At 44.3% G+C, this 18,726-nt stretch overlaps 4 protein-coding genes across 11 annotated transcripts; 1 reads left to right on the top strand and 3 right to left on the bottom strand.

Annotated features, from left to right (window-relative positions):
• Positions 1 to 68: 68 nt before the first annotated feature.
• phtm (cytochrome P450 enzyme phantom) lies at positions 69 to 4,105 on the bottom strand. Of its 3 annotated transcripts, none has more exons than XM_076532412.1 (8): positions 4,000 to 4,105; positions 2,762 to 3,122; positions 1,571 to 1,719; positions 1,229 to 1,431; positions 845 to 1,157; positions 630 to 785; positions 393 to 567; positions 69 to 330 (listed from the first exon to the last, which is right to left on the bottom strand). In XM_076532412.1, exons 2-8 carry the CDS (start codon positions 3,087 to 3,089, stop codon positions 140 to 142), a joined length of 1,515 nt encoding a protein of 504 aa, XP_076388527.1. In that variant the 5' UTR covers positions 3,090 to 3,122; positions 4,000 to 4,105; the 3' UTR covers positions 69 to 139. The 3 variants fall into 3 exon arrangements, with proteins under 3 accessions (XP_076388527.1, XP_076388528.1, XP_076388529.1); XM_076532413.1 differs by lacking the exon at positions 4,000 to 4,105 and adding an exon at positions 3,375 to 3,971; XM_076532414.1 differs by lacking the exon at positions 4,000 to 4,105 and adding an exon at positions 3,449 to 3,971.
• On the top strand, positions 2,240 to 11,113 carry LOC143264576 (zinc metalloproteinase nas-13). Of its 3 annotated transcripts, none has more exons than XM_076532417.1 (5): positions 2,240 to 2,743; positions 10,041 to 10,220; positions 10,283 to 10,585; positions 10,653 to 10,786; positions 10,854 to 11,113. In XM_076532417.1, exons 2-5 carry the CDS (start codon positions 10,118 to 10,120, stop codon positions 11,019 to 11,021), a joined length of 708 nt encoding a protein of 235 aa, XP_076388532.1. In that variant the 5' UTR covers positions 2,240 to 2,743; positions 10,041 to 10,117; the 3' UTR covers positions 11,022 to 11,113. The 3 variants fall into 3 exon arrangements, with proteins under 3 accessions (XP_076388532.1, XP_076388531.1, XP_076388530.1); XM_076532416.1 differs by lacking the exon at positions 2,240 to 2,743 and adding an exon at positions 4,108 to 4,406; XM_076532415.1 differs by lacking the exon at positions 2,240 to 2,743 and adding an exon at positions 6,095 to 9,936.
• On the bottom strand, positions 10,800 to 14,384 carry fu (STKc_STK36 domain-containing protein fused). Of its 4 annotated transcripts, none has more exons than XR_013038347.1 (9): positions 14,248 to 14,384; positions 14,016 to 14,129; positions 13,794 to 13,939; positions 13,539 to 13,718; positions 13,308 to 13,452; positions 13,030 to 13,226; positions 11,686 to 12,908; positions 11,361 to 11,501; positions 10,800 to 11,297 (listed from the first exon to the last, which is right to left on the bottom strand). XR_013038347.1 is itself a non-coding variant. In XM_076532405.1 (9 exons), exons 1-9 carry the CDS (start codon positions 14,356 to 14,358, stop codon positions 11,214 to 11,216), a joined length of 2,385 nt encoding a protein of 794 aa, XP_076388520.1. In that variant the 5' UTR covers positions 14,359 to 14,384; the 3' UTR covers positions 10,800 to 11,213. The 4 variants fall into 4 exon arrangements, 2 of the variants coding, with proteins under 2 accessions (XP_076388520.1, XP_076388521.1); XR_013038346.1 differs by having other exon boundaries at positions 10,800 to 11,282; XM_076532405.1 differs by having other exon boundaries at positions 11,361 to 11,545.
• A 528-nt stretch (positions 14,385 to 14,912) lies between these two features.
• Positions 14,913 to 17,100, bottom strand: LOC100883177 (U11/U12 small nuclear ribonucleoprotein 48 kDa protein). Its single transcript, XM_012287262.2, has 6 exons — positions 17,083 to 17,100; positions 16,430 to 16,667; positions 16,197 to 16,365; positions 16,055 to 16,117; positions 15,680 to 15,824; positions 14,913 to 15,607 (listed from the first exon to the last, which is right to left on the bottom strand). Exons 2-6 carry the CDS (start codon positions 16,559 to 16,561, stop codon positions 14,974 to 14,976), a joined length of 1,143 nt encoding a protein of 380 aa, XP_012142652.1. The 5' UTR covers positions 16,562 to 16,667; positions 17,083 to 17,100; the 3' UTR covers positions 14,913 to 14,973.
• Positions 17,101 to 18,726: the final 1,626 nt, after the last annotated feature.

The following is an 18,726-nucleotide window of genomic DNA, read 5'->3' as shown; positions in this document are numbered from 1 at the left end:
TATATGTTAACTGTTCGATCGGTTAGTGGAGTCGAGAAAGGGAGCGAGAGGGACGCAAACAGAACAGGTAAGATTCGTGTGTTTATTCGTCGTCAACGTTCGAACAAGCAACTTTATAAGTGGTTCGAACTTATAAAAATTATAAAGACGATCGATCGCGTCGGCGAAAGGCTAAACGGTGTGGCTTCGGGACGAGCGTGATACCGCATTCGCCTTCGAGGTCGACGGTTTCGTCCGGCGGTATCGACACGACGAACGCGCGCAGTATCCTTCCGGCGAAAATGAACAGAATCATTCTGGCGAGTTCCTCTCCGACGCAGACGCGCTTACCTTTAAACAGTGAAAGAGAGAATAGCGAGGGAAGAGAGGAAAGTCGTGAGAAAGACAATTACCGCTTTGAAACGGGAGAAACGATTCCGGTTTGAAGAAGCTTCCATCCTCGGTTAAGAATCTGTCAGGCTGAAACTCGAAAGGATCTTTCCAGTAAGTAGGATCGGTGTGAACGGCCCACTGCATCGGAATTATCATGGATCCACGCGGCACGTCGTATTCACCTATTCGCGTATCCTGAACAAACGAACACGTTTTCTGGGAAAAAGATCGAGATCAGTAGGTGGTCGTTGACGAACCTCCAACGTGCCATGGGGCATACCGAGCGGCGTAACGCTTCTTATTCTTTGCACTTCGGCCAAAGCGGCTTCGAGACGGGGGACGGTGAGTCTATCGTTTAGGGTCGGTACTTCCTTTTCACCCAGACTAACATTCATCTCCGAATAGATCTTCTCCTGGAAAACGATCGGACGATTACGCCTATTATCTAGCGTGATATATCTCGCGTGATTACCTGTTCCTTAGGATGGGCAGCCATAAATAGGAGAAACCATCGTAGCGTAGTCAAAGTGGTGTCGGTTCCAGCACCGAAAAGATCCGCCAACAAGTGGTAAAGCTGAGGTTCCGTGAAAAACTTCGATTCTTCGAGCTTTCTCTTTTTCATTTGTTCGTCGAACGCGGCCAAGAAGCTCTCGACCGTGTTCGCGTTCGACGCGTTTGCCTTGATTCGTGATCGGTGCTGCTCTAATATCGTCCGATATACCCGATGCGTTTTCTCTTTGCCGTCGACGATGGATCGAATCGTTTTACCGTATCGTGGTACGAATCTGGGGAACGTATAGAACGTATACGCGTTTGCGGAACGAAGCGGACGAAGGAAGAGAAAGAAGAAAAGTACCTTAGAAAAGGTAAGAAGTTTAGAGGTCCGGCGACGCCTATCTCCTTTACTCCTTCTTCCTGCAAATGTCTCAGCCATTTCCACACCGGATCGTTCTCCTCGTAAGTTTTCCCAAACACGATGCTGTTGATAAGATTACCCATGCAATGGTGAAGCGTGTCCAATGGATCGATCGGCTCGTTGGCCGAACGCGTTTCGAGCATCTATCGTACGGAGGAGAAAATGATTTGATCGAAATCTGCTAAGAGTTTGTCGCGTAGCACGACGAAACGCGTTCCGATGGAACAGAACGAGAAAGGGAGGATTTCGTTCGATGTACGAACGATCTATATGTATGTATACCGATACGCATTCGTTGGCTGCATCGAGTATCCGTTTCTCCATTTTGTCCCTCCTAGGTCCTTCGTGTTTCACCATACCGAAATTTCTTAGACAGCTACCGACGAATTTCCTTTGATCTCTCCATCGATCGCCCTCGGCACAAACCAAACCTGCGCAGAGCAACGCTAACGAGTTAGAGAAAGCGGCATCAGTATCGGTATTGGTATCGATATCGAATTGGTATATTCTTTTTTCCGATCGTAGAGTCGCGCTTGATTCTATTACGAAGCGAAACGGCGTTGCATCGTTAAGTACGCGGCATGTAAAATGACAGAATGATCGTCGTCATTCCGTAAGTAGGTGCAGCCATTGAACTCGTCGAAGGATAATCATCGAATGAATAAACAATAATCTTTCACCGCACCTACTCTCCCCACCCCCCCTTCCAGCCTGTTCTTCCAACATGCTCTCCCCATCCTTCGCAACATCCCTCCTTCATTTTCTGACCATATCATCGTTGCAACCGCCTCTCCGACTCCCACCAGGATACCTCCGCATCTACGCCCACTTGTTCGTTTAATTGTCGCGCGTTCCGTTGCGATAGCGCTGCGTAGAGCGTTACTAATTACATACCTGCCGCGTTACAACACCCTTCCGAACGTTTTCATCGTCGCGTTCGTCGCGTTCGTCGCCTATGACCACCGTGTTGGCCAGCGTTCTTCGACGGCATCTACGAGCGGACGATGCGATTCGGAAAATAAAATAGCGAATATTTCGATGCGAAACGTGAACGGCGATTTCGTCCCCCGTTTTCTCTGGTGTCTTCGTTCGTCGCCGCGTCGCCCTCAAACTTCCTCCCACCTGGTCTCTCTTGCCTACCCTTCGCCTCCTCCTCGCTCCTCATCCGCCCCTCCGTTATCGTTTCACTGCCCGTTGCCCTCTTATTCTCTACCAGTTCGCAAGCAAGAAAGGCCGTCGGTGCGTCCTTGCCGAGTTAACTGTAACTTTTCGCACTGCTGCGGTACGCGGGATCGGTAACGATCGGGGAAACTCATTTCCAGGAGATCGAGCGAACGACGAAAGCGAGAGTACGCGTTTCGTAGCGGAAGACTGTTTGCGGCAAGTGGGAGAAAACGAGGAAAAACGAGAGGAAATCGCGAGGAACACCCTTTAAATAAATTACCGAGCGAATCGGTGAGAGCCTCTGCTTACCGTATCCTTGCATAATTCCATGAGTAAGATAGAGCGGTGCTCTGCCGGCGAACGCGTCCTTCGCGAGAGTTTGCTTTATCAGCCGAGGTTCCGAGAGCAGTACGGCGTACACCGAACCCATCCGAATTCCGCACACCGGTCCGTGAATTCTTGATAATTTCGTGAGAGATTCGTGCGGCTTCTCCGCGTCGATCCACGGTAGGTAGCCAATGATCGGAAGTTGCCAAGGACCGGGAGGCAGACGAAGCGCCTTTCGATTTCTGCGGGAAATCACCGCGAACAGAAGGAACAAAGTCACCAAGACTATCGCGTAAACGAGCTGGTTCATCGTGGATTTCGACGTAGACGTGGACAATTTGATCTGAAAATGAAAAGGAATCGTCGCGCTACGTTATTCCAGAACTAATCCTACGAGTTTCCGAGAATCGACGAGATCGATGTAACTTTCCGCGCCGTGGAACAGTTTCGAAGGAGTGTTCTCGAAATCGACTGGAAACTCGAAGCTCGCCGATTTGGCACGCGAATTCGATAGTTGCGTCGCGTCGTGCATAGGCACGATGTTCGAGCACTCGTTTTCTCCTCGATATTTCTGACAGCCTTCCGACCGATTTACCGATGCTAGCTGCGAGCGACGAAACGTCGATTCACGGTTTGATCCCCGATCGAAAATAATAAAGTATACCCTACGTAGATACGTAAATCTAAAAAGTAGCTCGATTTAAACGGTACACGCGGAAACGCTGGACCTTCATCCAGTCCGAGCAACCACGACGAAACGAAGCGACTGTCGAACCTCCGTATCTCGAAAGGACGCGCTGACAGTGTCGCGTCGATCGTTATCGTTTGCTTAGCTTAACCGGACGAGTCCGACGAGCTATTTTAAAAGCTACCGAATGCGAGAACGACGCAACCGATACGATCGAAATACGTATAATGTTTGCTTCGAATCGTCGCTCTGTCCGTACTCTGTACCGAATCTGCTTCCTTCGATTTCTTATTCGCCTTCTTATTCGTCTCGAAACCCTTTCGACGGAAGCGGATAGCTAAAAGACGAAGCTATCGAAGAAATCCGATAACCGAGTTTTGCTTCTAGGAAAAGGAAAAAAAGGAAAAGAAAACTCGTTGCATCGTGATCGCCGTCATAGGCCGATGACGTCGTCGTCGTCGTTTCTCCGTGATCAGCAGAATTGCGTAATCGTAACTTATTTGCCAATCGGGTGAATCGGTAATCAACTTACCTTTGCAGCAAAGAATCGATCGAGTTTCGTAAGTCGCGCTTACTGACCGTATTATCGGACCAAGGTGCGTTGACTCTAACCACTAGTCGTCATGGATATACTGCAAGCAATAATAGCAACAGCGATTTTGGGGGGGCTGAAAGCCTGTCGAGTGTCGAGGATTATAGTTCGAACTAATGGAAAATTATGAAACACGATCGACGCACCGCGGACACGCTATATCAGCTTTTTCTCCGGAACGCGCACTCGAAAACGCGATATTTGCGATTCGATATTTTTTCGTAACGCGTCTCGTCGCCGCGCCGGCATAATTCCGGATCCGCGATGTCTTTATCGCGTCGCAAGTTTCGAACAGGAAGAAAGGTGGATGAAGCTGTATCCCCTGGGACGTGCAACGACCGACAAAGGTCAGTGGAAGCGCGCGTATCTTTTCGTTATCTTTGCTGACTCGGCTCTGTCGCGTTATTCGTCGAGACGCGAATACGATTCTAGCACGAACGCTATCCTTGGCCGTTCGGTCTAAGCGACCCGTATAAAAGATCACCGATATGCTGTCCGATTTAGAGATAATCTCCGCGCTTTGGGATTTCGGAGATTTTGGAAATTCTTTGTCCGAGTATCGAGGAAATTTCGTTGATTTTCTCGAGCTCGATAAACGTAGTCGTGTAATAGTTGGTAATAGAACTGTAGTAAACGAAACCGAGGGTAAGAAGGGAATATAAATAAACGAGAAAGATGGAAAAGAAATAAGGAAAGGCGCGTACTTTCCGTTGTCCGATTCGATTTCATATTCCATTTGATCTTTACGGCTAAACGAATGTACCGTCGCGATCGAACTGGATTCGTGGTCGCGATAGGCTACAGAATCCTCGGGGTACTGAAATTATTTTTCGTTCGACCTAAGGACGACTACTTTGGGTTCGATGAAACAAATTTTTCTCCAAGGACCGCCGGTTCGCGAAACACGAATGATTGGCTGGCCGGTGACGGTAGAGAATCGACAAAAAGTCGATTCAAGAGTATAACGAACTCCGTAGCGAGTCAATCCTCACGGACAAACGACGCAACTTTTCTTCGCGATTCTTCACCTTCCTTCCTCCCTCCATCCCTCTTTCCCTCCTTCGCGTCCTTTCCCTCCGCTCCCCACCGTCATCCTCCTCCTTTTCCTCCTCCGCCCGCTTGCTCTCTTGCCCCTCTCTCCAACCCCCGTACACGTACACGCATACTCATTCGTCCCTCTTCCTTTCCTTTCCTTTTCCTTTTCCTTTCCTCTCCATTCTTTTTCCATCCGAATTCTTTCTCCATTCTTTTCCGTCCACTCGTATCCCGAGTACCGATTCTGCGATCGATATACCGAGTCCGATGAACTCGAATCGAGGATTTTTAGCGTAGAAGCGAGAAGCGAGCGGTGTTCTTCGGAAAAGGGTTGGCGGTGAAACACGGGGCAAGATCGGTGTACGCGTAGCACGCTATCTACCTGCTCCCTCTAAGTCTTGCGGTAAGCTACGAGCAGGTAGATCAGGGGCAACGATCGACTTGGGTCATTGGCTGAATCCAGTTATCAAGGTTAGGGTCCTTTTCTTTGGTCGCGAGAGATCATCGTTTCTCCTCGACGAACTTTTCAAGTTTGCTCGCGTGCATGCCATTAAAATTAAGTGTTAGGTATACCAGCCGTGTCACGTTCGACCGTTTAAATTTCTTTTCTCTGATTTTCTGTTTCATCGAAAGTTATTCGTTCAAGAGCAAACGAACGAAGCAATCGGTAGATCAGCAAACGCATAGACAAAGAAAGAAACGGAGTTCGATCAGAGTGACAGAGGCAACTAGGAAGCCGCAGCCCGTCGCGTCGACTCGAAAGAGTTTGATAGTTTGCATCGTTTCGGCGAGTTTACGGAGTAAAAGAACGTTACAATAGCCGAGAAAATTTCGGCAGTCGACGATATCTCTGTTGTTCTTCTTTCCGTTTGAATTCGCAAGGGGGAAGACACGTCGCGTGGTCTCGTGTACCCTCGTTCTTCCGTTGGGAGAGTCGTTCGCGCGAGAATTCACAGATTCGGCAGTCGAACCGAACGTGGTCGAGCGGCCGACGACCGCGACTTTCTCCTCTTATGCTAATTTCGTTAATACGCTATTTTCACGAGTCTCGTACTTCGCGTGCCACTGTACCGTTCGGTGTCAGATGCGTACGAGAAGGCGAAGAAAATATCCTCGACGAGAGGCGATAATTGAGAAACGGTTCGTAGCTCGTCGGGCATATTACGTAAAACCGTATATCGAAGTATTTCGGAAAGCGGTCGAATCAGTTTGGTCGTTTCGATGTTACGTACCGCATCGACCGCTCGCCGAGACAACGTTCGCAGCGAACGCGTACGAACGCGTGCTTTCGGACTTATTAACTCGTTGTTCGATAACGCGTTCGTTCAACCAATATTCTTGGCGACTATGAAAAAAACTCGACGAGTCGGTTGATCGAAGGACAATATTTAACACGTTTCGAGGATTCGAGCAGTGATCGAGTTTCGTTCGATCCAACGATCGGTCAATTTCTCCGAATAACGTACGCGCGTCACCGCAACGAATGACACCGGTGCCGATACGGTTCGAGTTCGATTTCGAGTATACCGAGAGTTCGTTGCCCCATAAAAGAAGGCGGGTGTATTGGCCCCGACTGGCATTTCTGGGTTTACTACCTTTGCTCGATCGCGAACAGCCGTGAGGCTGTACCCCGTAAACTGTCTGCATCCTTTTCAACGCGATCGTCACCGGAGAAACGCGATACGCTTTTATTTCGCGTCCCCTTTCGAATGCATTTTTCTTTTACGAGTAAATATATACCGCTTTTTTTCAATCGATTCTCCTTCTCACTCGCCACGTTTAACGATCGTTTCGAATCACCGTTCTACTTCCGTTCCGTGTTATTCCGTGTTAACGCGATGTTTCTGATCGCGAAGTTGGACGATCGACGATTAACGCGTTCTACGGGGTTGCCGATGAACGATGATCCGAGGTCGACGTACTCGAAAGTCGAAGCTTTCCCGCCTCGCGAACCCGCGACATCTGTCCAATAACGTTTGCTGCTCAAATTTCTGACAACGACGATAAACGTCTCTCCAGATTCGTTCTATCGTTCGACGATCGATATCGCGCAACGATATTTTATCGTGCACGAATACTGTTCAAGTAGAAAGCAAATCGTATCGATTGCGTAGAAACAACGTAGAAAAATTTGCGAATCGCGATATTTCTCGATAACGATCATTGCAAAAATACCAACGATACGAGCGATAACAGCATCGACGACAACGACGATGGCCACAACGGCAGAAATATCAGTGTGGATGTTGGTGTTTGTAACCAGTCCTATACCGTATAAAATTGTTAGTGGGGATGGAGGACACTTTCACTCTCACAGGTGTATGACCGAGTTGAGAGTTCGGAACTACACGTTACTTGAATGAGAGTCACGCCGAGAGAGAGAGAGAGAGGGAGAGAAAAGAGGAGAAGGTAGAGGAGAAGGGTCGGCGAGGGAGGAAGGAAAGGAGAAAGAGAGGGAATATAGGAAAGGAAAGGAACGGAGCCGAGATCGAGGAGGGTATAAAGAAAGATTACGAAGAAATAAGGTGAACGAGAGAAGGGTGAAACAAGGGGAAAGAAGAAAGAGGGGATAGAAAGGGAAACGTCGAGAAGAACCATAGCAGAAAGGAATTCGTCGATCAGAAAGTGGAGGACATCGTTGCGCGTGGTCCGCTAGGTAACGGCCTAGCGACCACGTGCTTACGTGTACCAGCTAACCTGCACCACCTTCTTCTTTCTCGCACTTTGTCACTCGTTACGGGGGTTACCGGTCGCGCGGTATTCTTCCTTCTTTCTCGATCGTTTCGGCTCTGGCTCGAAACGGTTTCCTTTCGATCCTGCTTTCTTACCGTTTCGCGCGTCAGGATCGATACGGGCGCACTAAACGCGACGGTACATCGATGACGAATCACTGAGGCTAGCAAATGGTAAGAAAATAACGAAGAGGCTAGCAAATGGTAAGAAAAAGATGGACAAGGTAGGTAGCCGAGGAAAGACAAGGAAAGGCGAGAAAAAAAGAAGAAAGAGATGGCTCGAGATCGAGAGGCGGTTGAACGAGGTCATTGAACCACGAAAGCGTATGGTTTTTTGGCCGATGTACGCGCTATCGAAATTCATTCCTCTCGAGACGATCCTGATGCTTCCGAGTGGTCCTACTGGGTCAGTGGTTCATGGAGATTCGACGACCCGTACAACGGGCCGCCCTTTCAAACGTTTCCGTTATCGAAACACGCGAGTTATTCGCAAATCGGGTTTTTCTCTCCGATAGCCTCCGATAGCCCCCGATAGAATCGTAACGTTTGATCGGTTAATTAAATGGCTGGTGCCAGCCACGGGCATGGAGGCTAGTTACGATGCGTCGTGCGCGCTATACGTATCGTTTATATGCCTGCGTAGCTCGACGCGTACCTAACGGACGACGAAAAGAAGGAAATGTCCGGGCGACGCGACACGACGCTATACGACGCTACACGACGCTACACGACGCGACCGCTTGATCGTTAGACGTACTCGTAAAATGCCTGCTTGCCGCAACAAACGCGAAAGAACCAATCTGCTTGCCTGCGGTTCCAAGAAATCCGGTTAGAATTTAGGCTACGTGGAGCTCCTACTCGAATCTGGAACAAGCTGGTCGTTGACCTTGCTTCGATACTCCGAGAAGATTTTCAGGCATGATTACTCGCTTGCCAATAATTGGTCCGAGGTACGCGGCTTAAAACGTTTTTCTTATTTTCCTGCGATTCCCGCATTCGAAAACGAACGATCACCGTACGAGACATCGAACAAAAATATTTATTTTTGTCTTTATAGTTATCGAATTTATTGTCCAACGGTGATGATCGCGTGCTAGCGATTTGCTTCGAATGAAATTCGATTTTATCGAAAAAGAATATCGAACGGACAATTTAAAATCGCGTAACTTGGATAAACAGAGTGTCAGTAAGGAACGATCGGCGAACGAGCGAACGAACGAACGAACGAACGAACGAACGAAGCAACGAGGATGCAGCAAGAGAACAGGAGAGCAGGAGGGAAAGGCACGAAACGATTCTGAAGTGACATGTCCATGTACTGAATTACACGGCTGACTACCGAATCATTTTGACCTACATCCGATACCAACGATGATCGTTGTCGCCTCGAGCATTCGGAATCGGTTACAGGCATTGTGACGCTCTTTCGAACCCCTAGTTTTCCTTTCTTCCTCTCTTATTCGTTTAACCGTTTAACGCGTATCAAGAGTACGAGTTAAGAACCGGAAGGTTCGAAATTAGTATTCGCTCGACGATTTTCTTATCCTTTTCCGTATATTTCTATTAACGTGTACTAGGCGCAGCGGGAGGAAATAGGTCAAGATTAACCGAATGAACGTTGATCGTTTTGTTCGCTACAACGACATTATACATTGTAGAATCCCGGTGTTGCACGGACACCGATCGATTTCTTTTCAGAGATTCAAATATTTACTCGGTAGCGAAAACGTAAAGGATTTCTGATCAACAGAAATTATCTCGCGCGTATCTGCTACGTCCAAGTTTTACCAAGTAGCGTTAGGTTCGATAAGGATAAGCACGAGTCTAGCGTATATAAAAACCCGATAGCCGTTGCGAGCGAAGCTTTCGGTGTTTCGTTTCGATTCTGTTCGCGAACGGAATACCGTGTTTAAGTTGGACCCGTTGATCTGTGCTCGTCGCGTAAAAATGCGTTTTCCAAAAATAATCGAAGCGATAGTAATATTTACGTGTATCGCAACAGGACTCGTTGCGATTTCGGAAACGAGCGACCGTCGCTTTGGTCGAGCAATTCCACCGAAGCCAAAGTTTCAAGGCACATTCGATGAAAGTCACGCGCACGAAAGCATCGGTACGCATCGATACTTGGCGATAATTGATCGACGCGAGCTCGCCAGAAACCTTTGTTCGGATAGAAAAATAATTTTTCCGTTTTCTTCTTTCTATCATCGACAGCGAATCGAATCAGATCCTGGACGGACAAAGAGAAACAGCATCTTTGGGAATTAAGCGGTTTGTACGAAGGAGACATAATGCTCGATAAACGGAAGGATGTATCGAAAAATGGACTGGTGAACACCGCGTTTCGCTGGCCCGCGGGAATCGTGCCTTACTACGTGAAGGAAGAGGATTTTGGTAATTCGACGAAACAAGTATCCTGCTAACTTTTCTCTCTAACTAATTCGTTTTATTCGTAGATCAAGAGGATATCGACGTGATCGAATCCGCCATCAAGGAATATCACGATAATACTTGTATACGTTTCCGTCCTTACAAGAAAACCGACAAAGACTACGTTGTCATAGAAGGAAAAATGTCAGGCTGTTGGTCGCTGGTTGGACGGCACGATCGTGGACAAGTAGTGAACTTACAAAATCCAGGCTGCGTACAACACGGAGTGATCGTTCACGAGTTGATGCACGCGGTAGGCTTTTATCATCAACAAAGCGCCGCGGATCGCGATCAGTGGGTAACGATCAATTGGAAAAACGTAAAACCAGGTAAATCGATCATCTCGTACAATTCCCCCCCGATAATTTATTAATTTACGATCGTGTTCGCCACCAGGTAAAGAGCACAACTTTAACAAATACGATAATCGTACCGTCACGGATTATGGAATCTGTTACGATTACGGGAGCGTGATGCACTATAGCTCTCACGCGTTTTCCAAAAACGGCGAACCGACGATTACACCGAAAGTAAGTATCGACATATGCTGGAAGTAATTTATATTTTCCTTATTTTTCTTATTTCTATGTTTTACAGAAGAAAGACGTGGAACTTGGACAACGGAAGGGATTGAGCGGAAAAGATATATTGAAATTGCAAGAAATGTACAAGAAGGAATGCGCTGATCGAGATCGCGAGGAAACCGCGGGTAACAATGAATCGTCCGACGATATATCCATCGATTGGATATATAATTCGCTGTAATATCAGGAAGATGGGAAATTGGCGAACATTGTAATTACGATAACGGTCATACTAATAGATAACTATATCGATTAAAAAAAATAAACTCCATATTTTTCGTTGTCGTCAATGTCGTCGATGTCGTCGATATCGTCGATATCGTCGAGTACAGATAAGATGCGTTAAACCGATCGAGGAGAATGGCGTTCTGCGTTAAACGGCAGGATTCCGTTGATCGTAGTAGGTCAATTCCTTTAATTCGCTAACTGCGCTTTCGGCGGCCTGAAAGTATACGATCTAATCCGATATTGTGCATGTTCGCTCGCGATACCACGTTTCGTCGAGCGGTCGATTACTTACGAGCCGTACAGTTTCATCCTCGTCGATGATCAAGTTCTCTATTAAACTCCTCAAGGATTTACACCAGATTTGTTGCAAAGCTCGACAGGAAAACCTGCCCAATAGTCGAATCAAGTGGCAGGTTCTCGCTCTGAGGGCTGCCTGCCGATGAGTAAGCAATTTGCCGAATTGTTCTATCGAGTTTCCTTGTCGTAGAAAAATTTGGTTAAAAGATTGAGAGAAAAAATGCGATAACGGCATGACCGTTAAATGAAAGCAAAAAAAAGAAAAGAAAAAAAAAACGAGAGGGAATTGATTTCGCGGTCTCCAAGTTTCGCCAACTTACCCGGTAAACGTGAACGAAACACGACCTTCTCCACGAGATGAGCGTTTTCGGGCTGAGAACGCAACACGTTGCTCAAAATCGCAACGAGATCCGCGACTACGCGTGCTTTTCTTTTCTCCAAGCTTAGCAACTGTTGCAACGACGTCACTCCGTTTACGATGTAAACGGCGTCGCAAAACTGCGTGAGGAATTGTTGCCGACTGTAAGTCAATCTGCAAAGTACGAGCATCGTATATTCCAAAGTTTGAAGCTCGTCCGCGGATAACGTGGAGGCCGATCTGGTGTTGGCATTCGTCGGCTCGGCTTTTCTATTCGTCTCGGGCTCGAAACGTTCGGACATTAACAGCTTTAGAGCGTAGACGAGATTCGGTACGACGCGGACGTCCAGATATACCTGCGCGATCTTTTCCAGAGTGTCTTTGGTTATCGAAACGACGAATGGTAAAGATAAAAGACAGGCAACGTATTCGACCACTCGGCAACCAGCGGCTGGATTTCTCAACGGAGATACGAATACCGATACGCAATTTTGCTGCAGCAACGATCCTACCTCTCCTTCCATCACCTCCTCCATGGATCGTTGTAAAAACGCGATCCATTCTTCGTTCTCGATCGGTCTTTCCACAGCTTTTGGGTCCCAATCGGGTAATCGGCCGTTACTGCTCGGCGAAAGACCATTTGTCGCGGGGTTTCGATGCTCTTTCTCCGAACAAATTGTCTCGATATCTCGAGATACGACGCGTTTCGTTGTACTCGGTATATCGTCCTCGATGCCGGTCGGTTCGATGCTTCTTTCCGTTTCTTTCCTTTCTTTCATTTCTTTCATTTCTTCTGTTTCTCGACGTTGTATTTGATTCTGCTGTTCGTCGAAACGAATCGCCAATTCCCGATTCGACGTCTCTTCGAAGGTCAAAGTCTCTTGTTCGCTTTCCGCGATTCTATTCACCGGACAGTTGCTTAGACACCATGCATTGTCCGCAGAGAGTAATTCGCTTTTCAACGATGCTCTTAAGCTAAGATTTCCTAAAAGCACATCGACGCTGGTGCTAGAATCTGTCCCACTGGGTTCGCTATGACGTAAATTGTAACACTGGTTCATGCCGTGTTGACAGTATCCCTGAGGAATCTGACGTACGCGCGGATGCAACGTACACGTTCTCTGTCGACGTTCCTCGATCGTTCTTTCCTGTTCGTGCAGCTTTTTAATAGCTTTCTCTAAAAATCTGTGTCAATAGAAAATTTTTATTTTCCGTTGCTGACCGAGTAGTCGCGTAAACTCGCTCGTAAATCATTATCGAGTACACTAATACGTCGAGTATACTGTACATAATTAGTGACATGTACTTAGACTGATGATCGATAGGATGTATCGCTAAATTCTGTAATTGTAGCTGTTTCTCTCTGGCTTGACTCGCGGATAGAGGCGTAGTAAAAGATGTAGGCCCACCTCCGCCTACTATCACGATTCTATTTTTAACGAAAGGATGTTCTAACAGCGCTGGCCATGTTAATCTTTGCAAAGGATCCTTTTGTAGCAATCCCTACCGATAAAATCGACAAAATTAACGTTCATCGGTCAATTTCAAAGAAAAATATCCATGATACGTAGGCGTATTAACCACCTGTAAGAAACTTTTACAACTCTGAGAGATGAAATCAGGCCATTTTATCGCCTCGAATCTTATCAGCCTGACCAAATGTAGAATAGAAGTAGTTTGGAAAGGTGGAGATCCTACCACTAGCTCGTACACTATGCAACCAAGCGACCTAGAAACAGCGATACCTTGTACCATGTGTATGCGCAATCTGTAAAAACCTATGCTCGCATCGTATTGTCTGCCACGCTGACATACCATAAATCTGCGTTATGATCATAAGGACGTTCCTCTATCAGCTCTGGAGCCATGTACAATGGAGTTCCCTTTATGGAGGTTAATACGTGCGTTCCTGTACTCATACTGCGAGCAAATCCAAAATCGCATAACTTTGCTACTCCGTTGCTTTCCAGCAGTACGTTCTGTGGTTTTAGGTCCCTGGAGTCGAAACGATTAGTACTTAATAAACTTAGATTAGTAATCAAGAAACGTTCAACCTGTTAAACGTCAAACCTGTGAAGTACTCTGTTCGAATGCAAGTAGTAGAGCGCGGAGACGAGATCGCAAGCAATTACTTGTGCTCTCTGTTCGGAGAGACGGCCAGCTTTACCTAATATTTCGTACAATTCCTTGTCCGCGTATTCGGTCACGACAACTATCTGCAGGAGAAATTACACGTTGCAACGCAAAATGGAAAAGCACGTTGTTCCAAACATGTTTGTCTATCTATGATACCTCGTTCTCTGTTTCAAAAGAATCAAGCATTTGCACTATGTTTGGATGGTGAAGATGGCGCTGAATTTCACATTCTTGACGTAAACTTCTCAACTCCTTGAATGATCTACCACGCTACGTGATAACGTTACGGGATTCATCGATACACGGTGAAACAAAATACATGGCGTTATCGAAACAAGTATATAAACGGAGAACATTTCGATGATCGATCATGGATATTTTTCTTTACCTTTCGAATCACTTTGAAAGCTACGATTTCACCGTTGCATCGTTTCTTTGCTTTGTATACTTGTCCAAAAGATCCTTCGCCAACCTGTTTTAACACCTCATATTTTTCCATCGTTTCTTATCGAATTTTTCTATGTACTAAGAAACATAGATGTGCAAAGTTAAATCGAGAATTTTTAAATATGATAGAAAATAATATGCGATATGTAAGTACGTACTTGAAGGAGCTAAGCGGCTTCTTTTTCTTTGTTGTCAATGTCCGTTAACGTACGGCGTGCGGCCAAACTATATATTCCTGTTTACCATACTACACGATACTATACATTGCGTACGTAGAATATACCGAAGCATGATCATCTGCAGCAACGCGTTGGTGAAAGCGCGAACGTTTTGCGATCGACTATAGGCTACAGAGCCCAAACGATTAATGTAAATGTGGGTACACGTATATGTACATATGATTATTGATAAAAATAGGAACGAAATAAACGACGAACAAACAAATATCTTGTTAATAAATAGTAATGGTACTTGAAAGTTATAATAATGTGATCGGAATTATTTTATAGGTTACATGTCGTATCCGATACCTACTTCGTTTGTTACCATTTGCTTTTCTTCCAATATCGAAGGGGAACGAGAAAAAGAGAGAAAAAAATATATAAATTATGGTTTATACTAATAGGGTGTTATTCAAAATTAATTAATAATCGTATAATTTTAGCGTTTACAACTCAAATTTCTCCCGATTTTCTCGATGATCTTTTTTGTATTTGAGATATACGTTGCCATTTGATGATTTTTTCGATTCATAACATCTTTCGCTATGTTTTCTACGATCCTGTCGAGAATAATCGCGTTTACTCCTTCTGTCATGGTCACGTTCTCTTGAACGAGATCTTTTGTGTTTACGAAACTTTCGCGATTTCCACGATTCCGCAATAATTTCAGAATACTTGTCTCGTTTATCTAAACCTTTATCGTAAGAAGTAGATGATTTTTCGAGACGCCGATGCGATTCATTGTGACGAACAGCGGAATTTCCGTGATTATTTTGAGCATTTTCGAGTAAAAGATTGCGATGTTTCGACGTAGCTTCGTTGAATCGTAGAGGCAAATTATTCGAGTTCTGAACCTCGGCGACGCTTTCCCTTTTTGTATCGCAACTACTTGCTCGCGTTTCTGTCATGTAATTCGTATATTCTTCCATTTGTTGATTTATCACTTCTCTGAGAATTTCAGTATGAGATTTTTTATTCGTGTGAACACCTTTATGCTTCGCTCTTCGTCTTTTCAAGTTACGTTCTTGCACCAATAATTCCAAAAGCGATAACTTCTTGTCATCTTTGCTCTGGTCTTTTCTAGCGAAAAAGAAAGCGTTTCGTCAAGTTTTATTATCGATTCTTAACTAATTACTAGCTGTATAAACTTACGGTTTGCGAGTATCCGCGATATCGTGACCAATATCTGTGTTGATGGTACACGAAACAACGTACTCGTATAAAGCTTTCCTCTCGTCGCGAGTAAAATCTGCGAAGATTCTATCCGACGTTCGTGGAATTAATCGCTCACCCCGACCTATTATCAGTGTTAAGAATTCATGTTTTGAAAGAAACCATACATTAATTATGGAATTTAAACGAGGTAATGGAAAGCAGGTACTTCGCGTTATTCAAATATTTAACAAAAGATACGAAAAAGGATATACAGAACTTGTGCAGAGTAGGACATTCGTTATTTTCTGTAAAAAATTGAGCAATTTAAAACACGTAAAATTATATTCGGAATGCTGATTTCATAGTACTAACCAACTATCATGGTAGAATCTTTCTTCTTTGCTTCCTGCAAAATACTGTTCTGTAACGATGCATCTGCAATCGAATAGATTCATTGTAAATTACACGTTAATTTTGAATTAATTCGGTCATATATAAATTACGGTTCGTGTACCTAATTTTATCGAAGACGGTGAACTTGACGAGAAACATGATTCGGATAATGGTACGCTGTATTCATTGTAACCCTCTTTTCTCCACTGACACGACTCCAAATGTCGATCTAACGATCTTCTACTAATTCGATGAGACGAATCGTATGAACATATCAAGCTGTTGTCGTTCTAAAAAGAATGAAGAGTAAAATAAACTGATTAGTGCCTCGTTGTAAGATATTAATGTACTTACATCAGTTTTCATACTGTCCATCGACCATCCTAAAGTGGAAACAACATTCATGATTTCGTGATGGACTTTCGTCGTAAAATTATTAAGATTTTGGTATTCCTCCTCGCGTCGACGTAGCGCGTAATTCAACATTTTTATTCACTACTAAAATTAACGACAGAAACAGGAAACGCTGCAAAAGACTAGAAATTCTAACAGATTTCGACACGAGCGATACGAGCAATTACGAGTCTGAGAGCTGCAACCAAAAACATTCGTTTTATAGATCCGACAATCCGACTATGGAGACACTTGTGCGAATCATATTAAACACATAGATGGAGCGTCCTCAGCAGTCGATAACAAAGAACGGGATGATTTTACAATAATTAATTAATCACCAATTCTATAGTATTTTGTAAATAACTATTACTAAACAGTACGTATACTAAAGGACGTATCCAGCTTCTCAGAGGAAAATGGCAGCCAAGGAGAAGAGGTTCACAAAATCCGCGAATTAGCAAGTGTTATGTCTAGTTTACAATGAACATTTTCGAATATTACTTTTTAAAGCAAGCTTTATTGCACATTTTACGTTCCAGAAAGATGATTCTAGAAACTACGTAGTTTAATGTTCCATTAATTGAATTTTACATCGAAATTAGCGTACATACCAGAAACGCCATGTCGATACAAGAATGGTTAAAAATTGAAAATAGTTCGGTAAAGTAAAAACAGCTTGAAGCTAATTAGTCTTACACTCCGATGTAATTCGATAAATACTATAGTCAATTAAACTAATAATATCAACTATATTAAATTAAATCGAACAAAAGGAAAAAGATACATGTAGCACCATCTGGTGGCAGTGCGTGAGAACTAATGAAACTACAGTTTCAAAAACGGGTAGTTCACCTTGTCCGCTGAAGAGATGGCGCCACTGGTTTTATTTTCATAAAAATTCAATTATTATCGATTTTTTTATTCACAGACGTTTCCCTGCGAAAAAAGAATCCAGTTTGCAAAATTTAGCCAAAATCGGAACATGACGGTATTCCACTTTAATCGGATAAGGTATTAGAAATATAGTTCTTTTAGTTCCCACTTGCGACCGCTAGGTGGCTAAGTATTTTTAGGTCCATTCCATGCACTATTTTTTTGTCACATCGATGTGGCTTCGTTTTGGCTCTACTCAAATCATGAAATACTCTGCGTGTTCCGTAAAAGCGTAAAAGTCGTTAATTTTGCTGCAAATCGCAATTTTCTACTTTGGTAGTGCCACTGTCGGTATTAAATTTACGAGCGTAATGTTTCGAATCAAGCAGAAAGGCACTTTCATAATCTTGTCGTGTTCTTAAAATAATTTGCGAGAGCGAAGAAGATATGAAATAGTTTTATTTTCTGTAGAAACAAAGTTTTTTTGTTTCGATAGTTTCGAGTTCCGCCGTGAGATGACGTTAACGGTTTCGTTTTCGGATCACGCGCGTGAAAATATGAATTTGAAAATATACGTAAGAATCAGACTACCCAAATGCTTTTAGTTTTGTTTCCGCAATGAGCCATTGTCATTTATCGATTTCGAAAATGTCTGGTGCTGGGGAATTTTTTCTTTCCTCTGGTATTTCCTCCGGGTAAACCAAGTTTCTACGCGAATGTACTTATGGCTCGAATGACGGTAACGAGTATGCGCTCTTATGGCAATTGTCACTGTAATAAGTTTACGTTAATAATTTAAGCTTAAATTTCAGATTAAAAATTTGAGAAGAAAATGTTGTTTTTTTTTTGTACCGTAGTGTGAGACTACGAAGAAGGTGGATCTACTGGACACGTTAAAAATTTCTCAGCTTGTAGCGAAGTAAGGTTATTTTCTCACGAGATGGAGCATATGTAGCAAAATTTTGTTCGATTGTCGGTTTTATCGCTCGAATCGTGTAAAAATGATTATTTTCTGAATAATATCTTGCTGTTGGGACGTGCAGTTGGCATTCGCGAAATAAACAATTGATTTTGTACGGTAATATTCTCCGTGCATCGCTAGATAAGATAGACGGTAAGGTTTATGAAAAGTGCGCGTTAATATGAAAGCGAAAAACTTTCATAATAGGTGTTGGAACCTGTTCGAATTAATTCCGTTACGGGCCATCAGAAAGTAACGAGGCGTAGGGGCAGAAAAGATTTTGAATCTTTTGTCACTGTCGATCAGCTGTCGATTGTTTCCCGCGATTTTGTATGACGAGCGATGCGATTATCACAGGATAAGTGTTCAATCGATTACGAGCGAATATTCGAGTCGACGACTGAGGATTTGGAGTATTCGA

This window comes from Megachile rotundata, chromosome 6 (genome assembly GCF_050947335.1).
Source record: "Megachile rotundata isolate GNS110a chromosome 6, iyMegRotu1, whole genome shotgun sequence".
Classification (NCBI taxonomy): Eukaryota; Metazoa; Arthropoda; class Insecta; order Hymenoptera; family Megachilidae; genus Megachile; species Megachile rotundata.
Note: the sequence above shows the minus strand (reverse complement) of the source record. Positions and strands in the feature narration are given on the sequence as shown.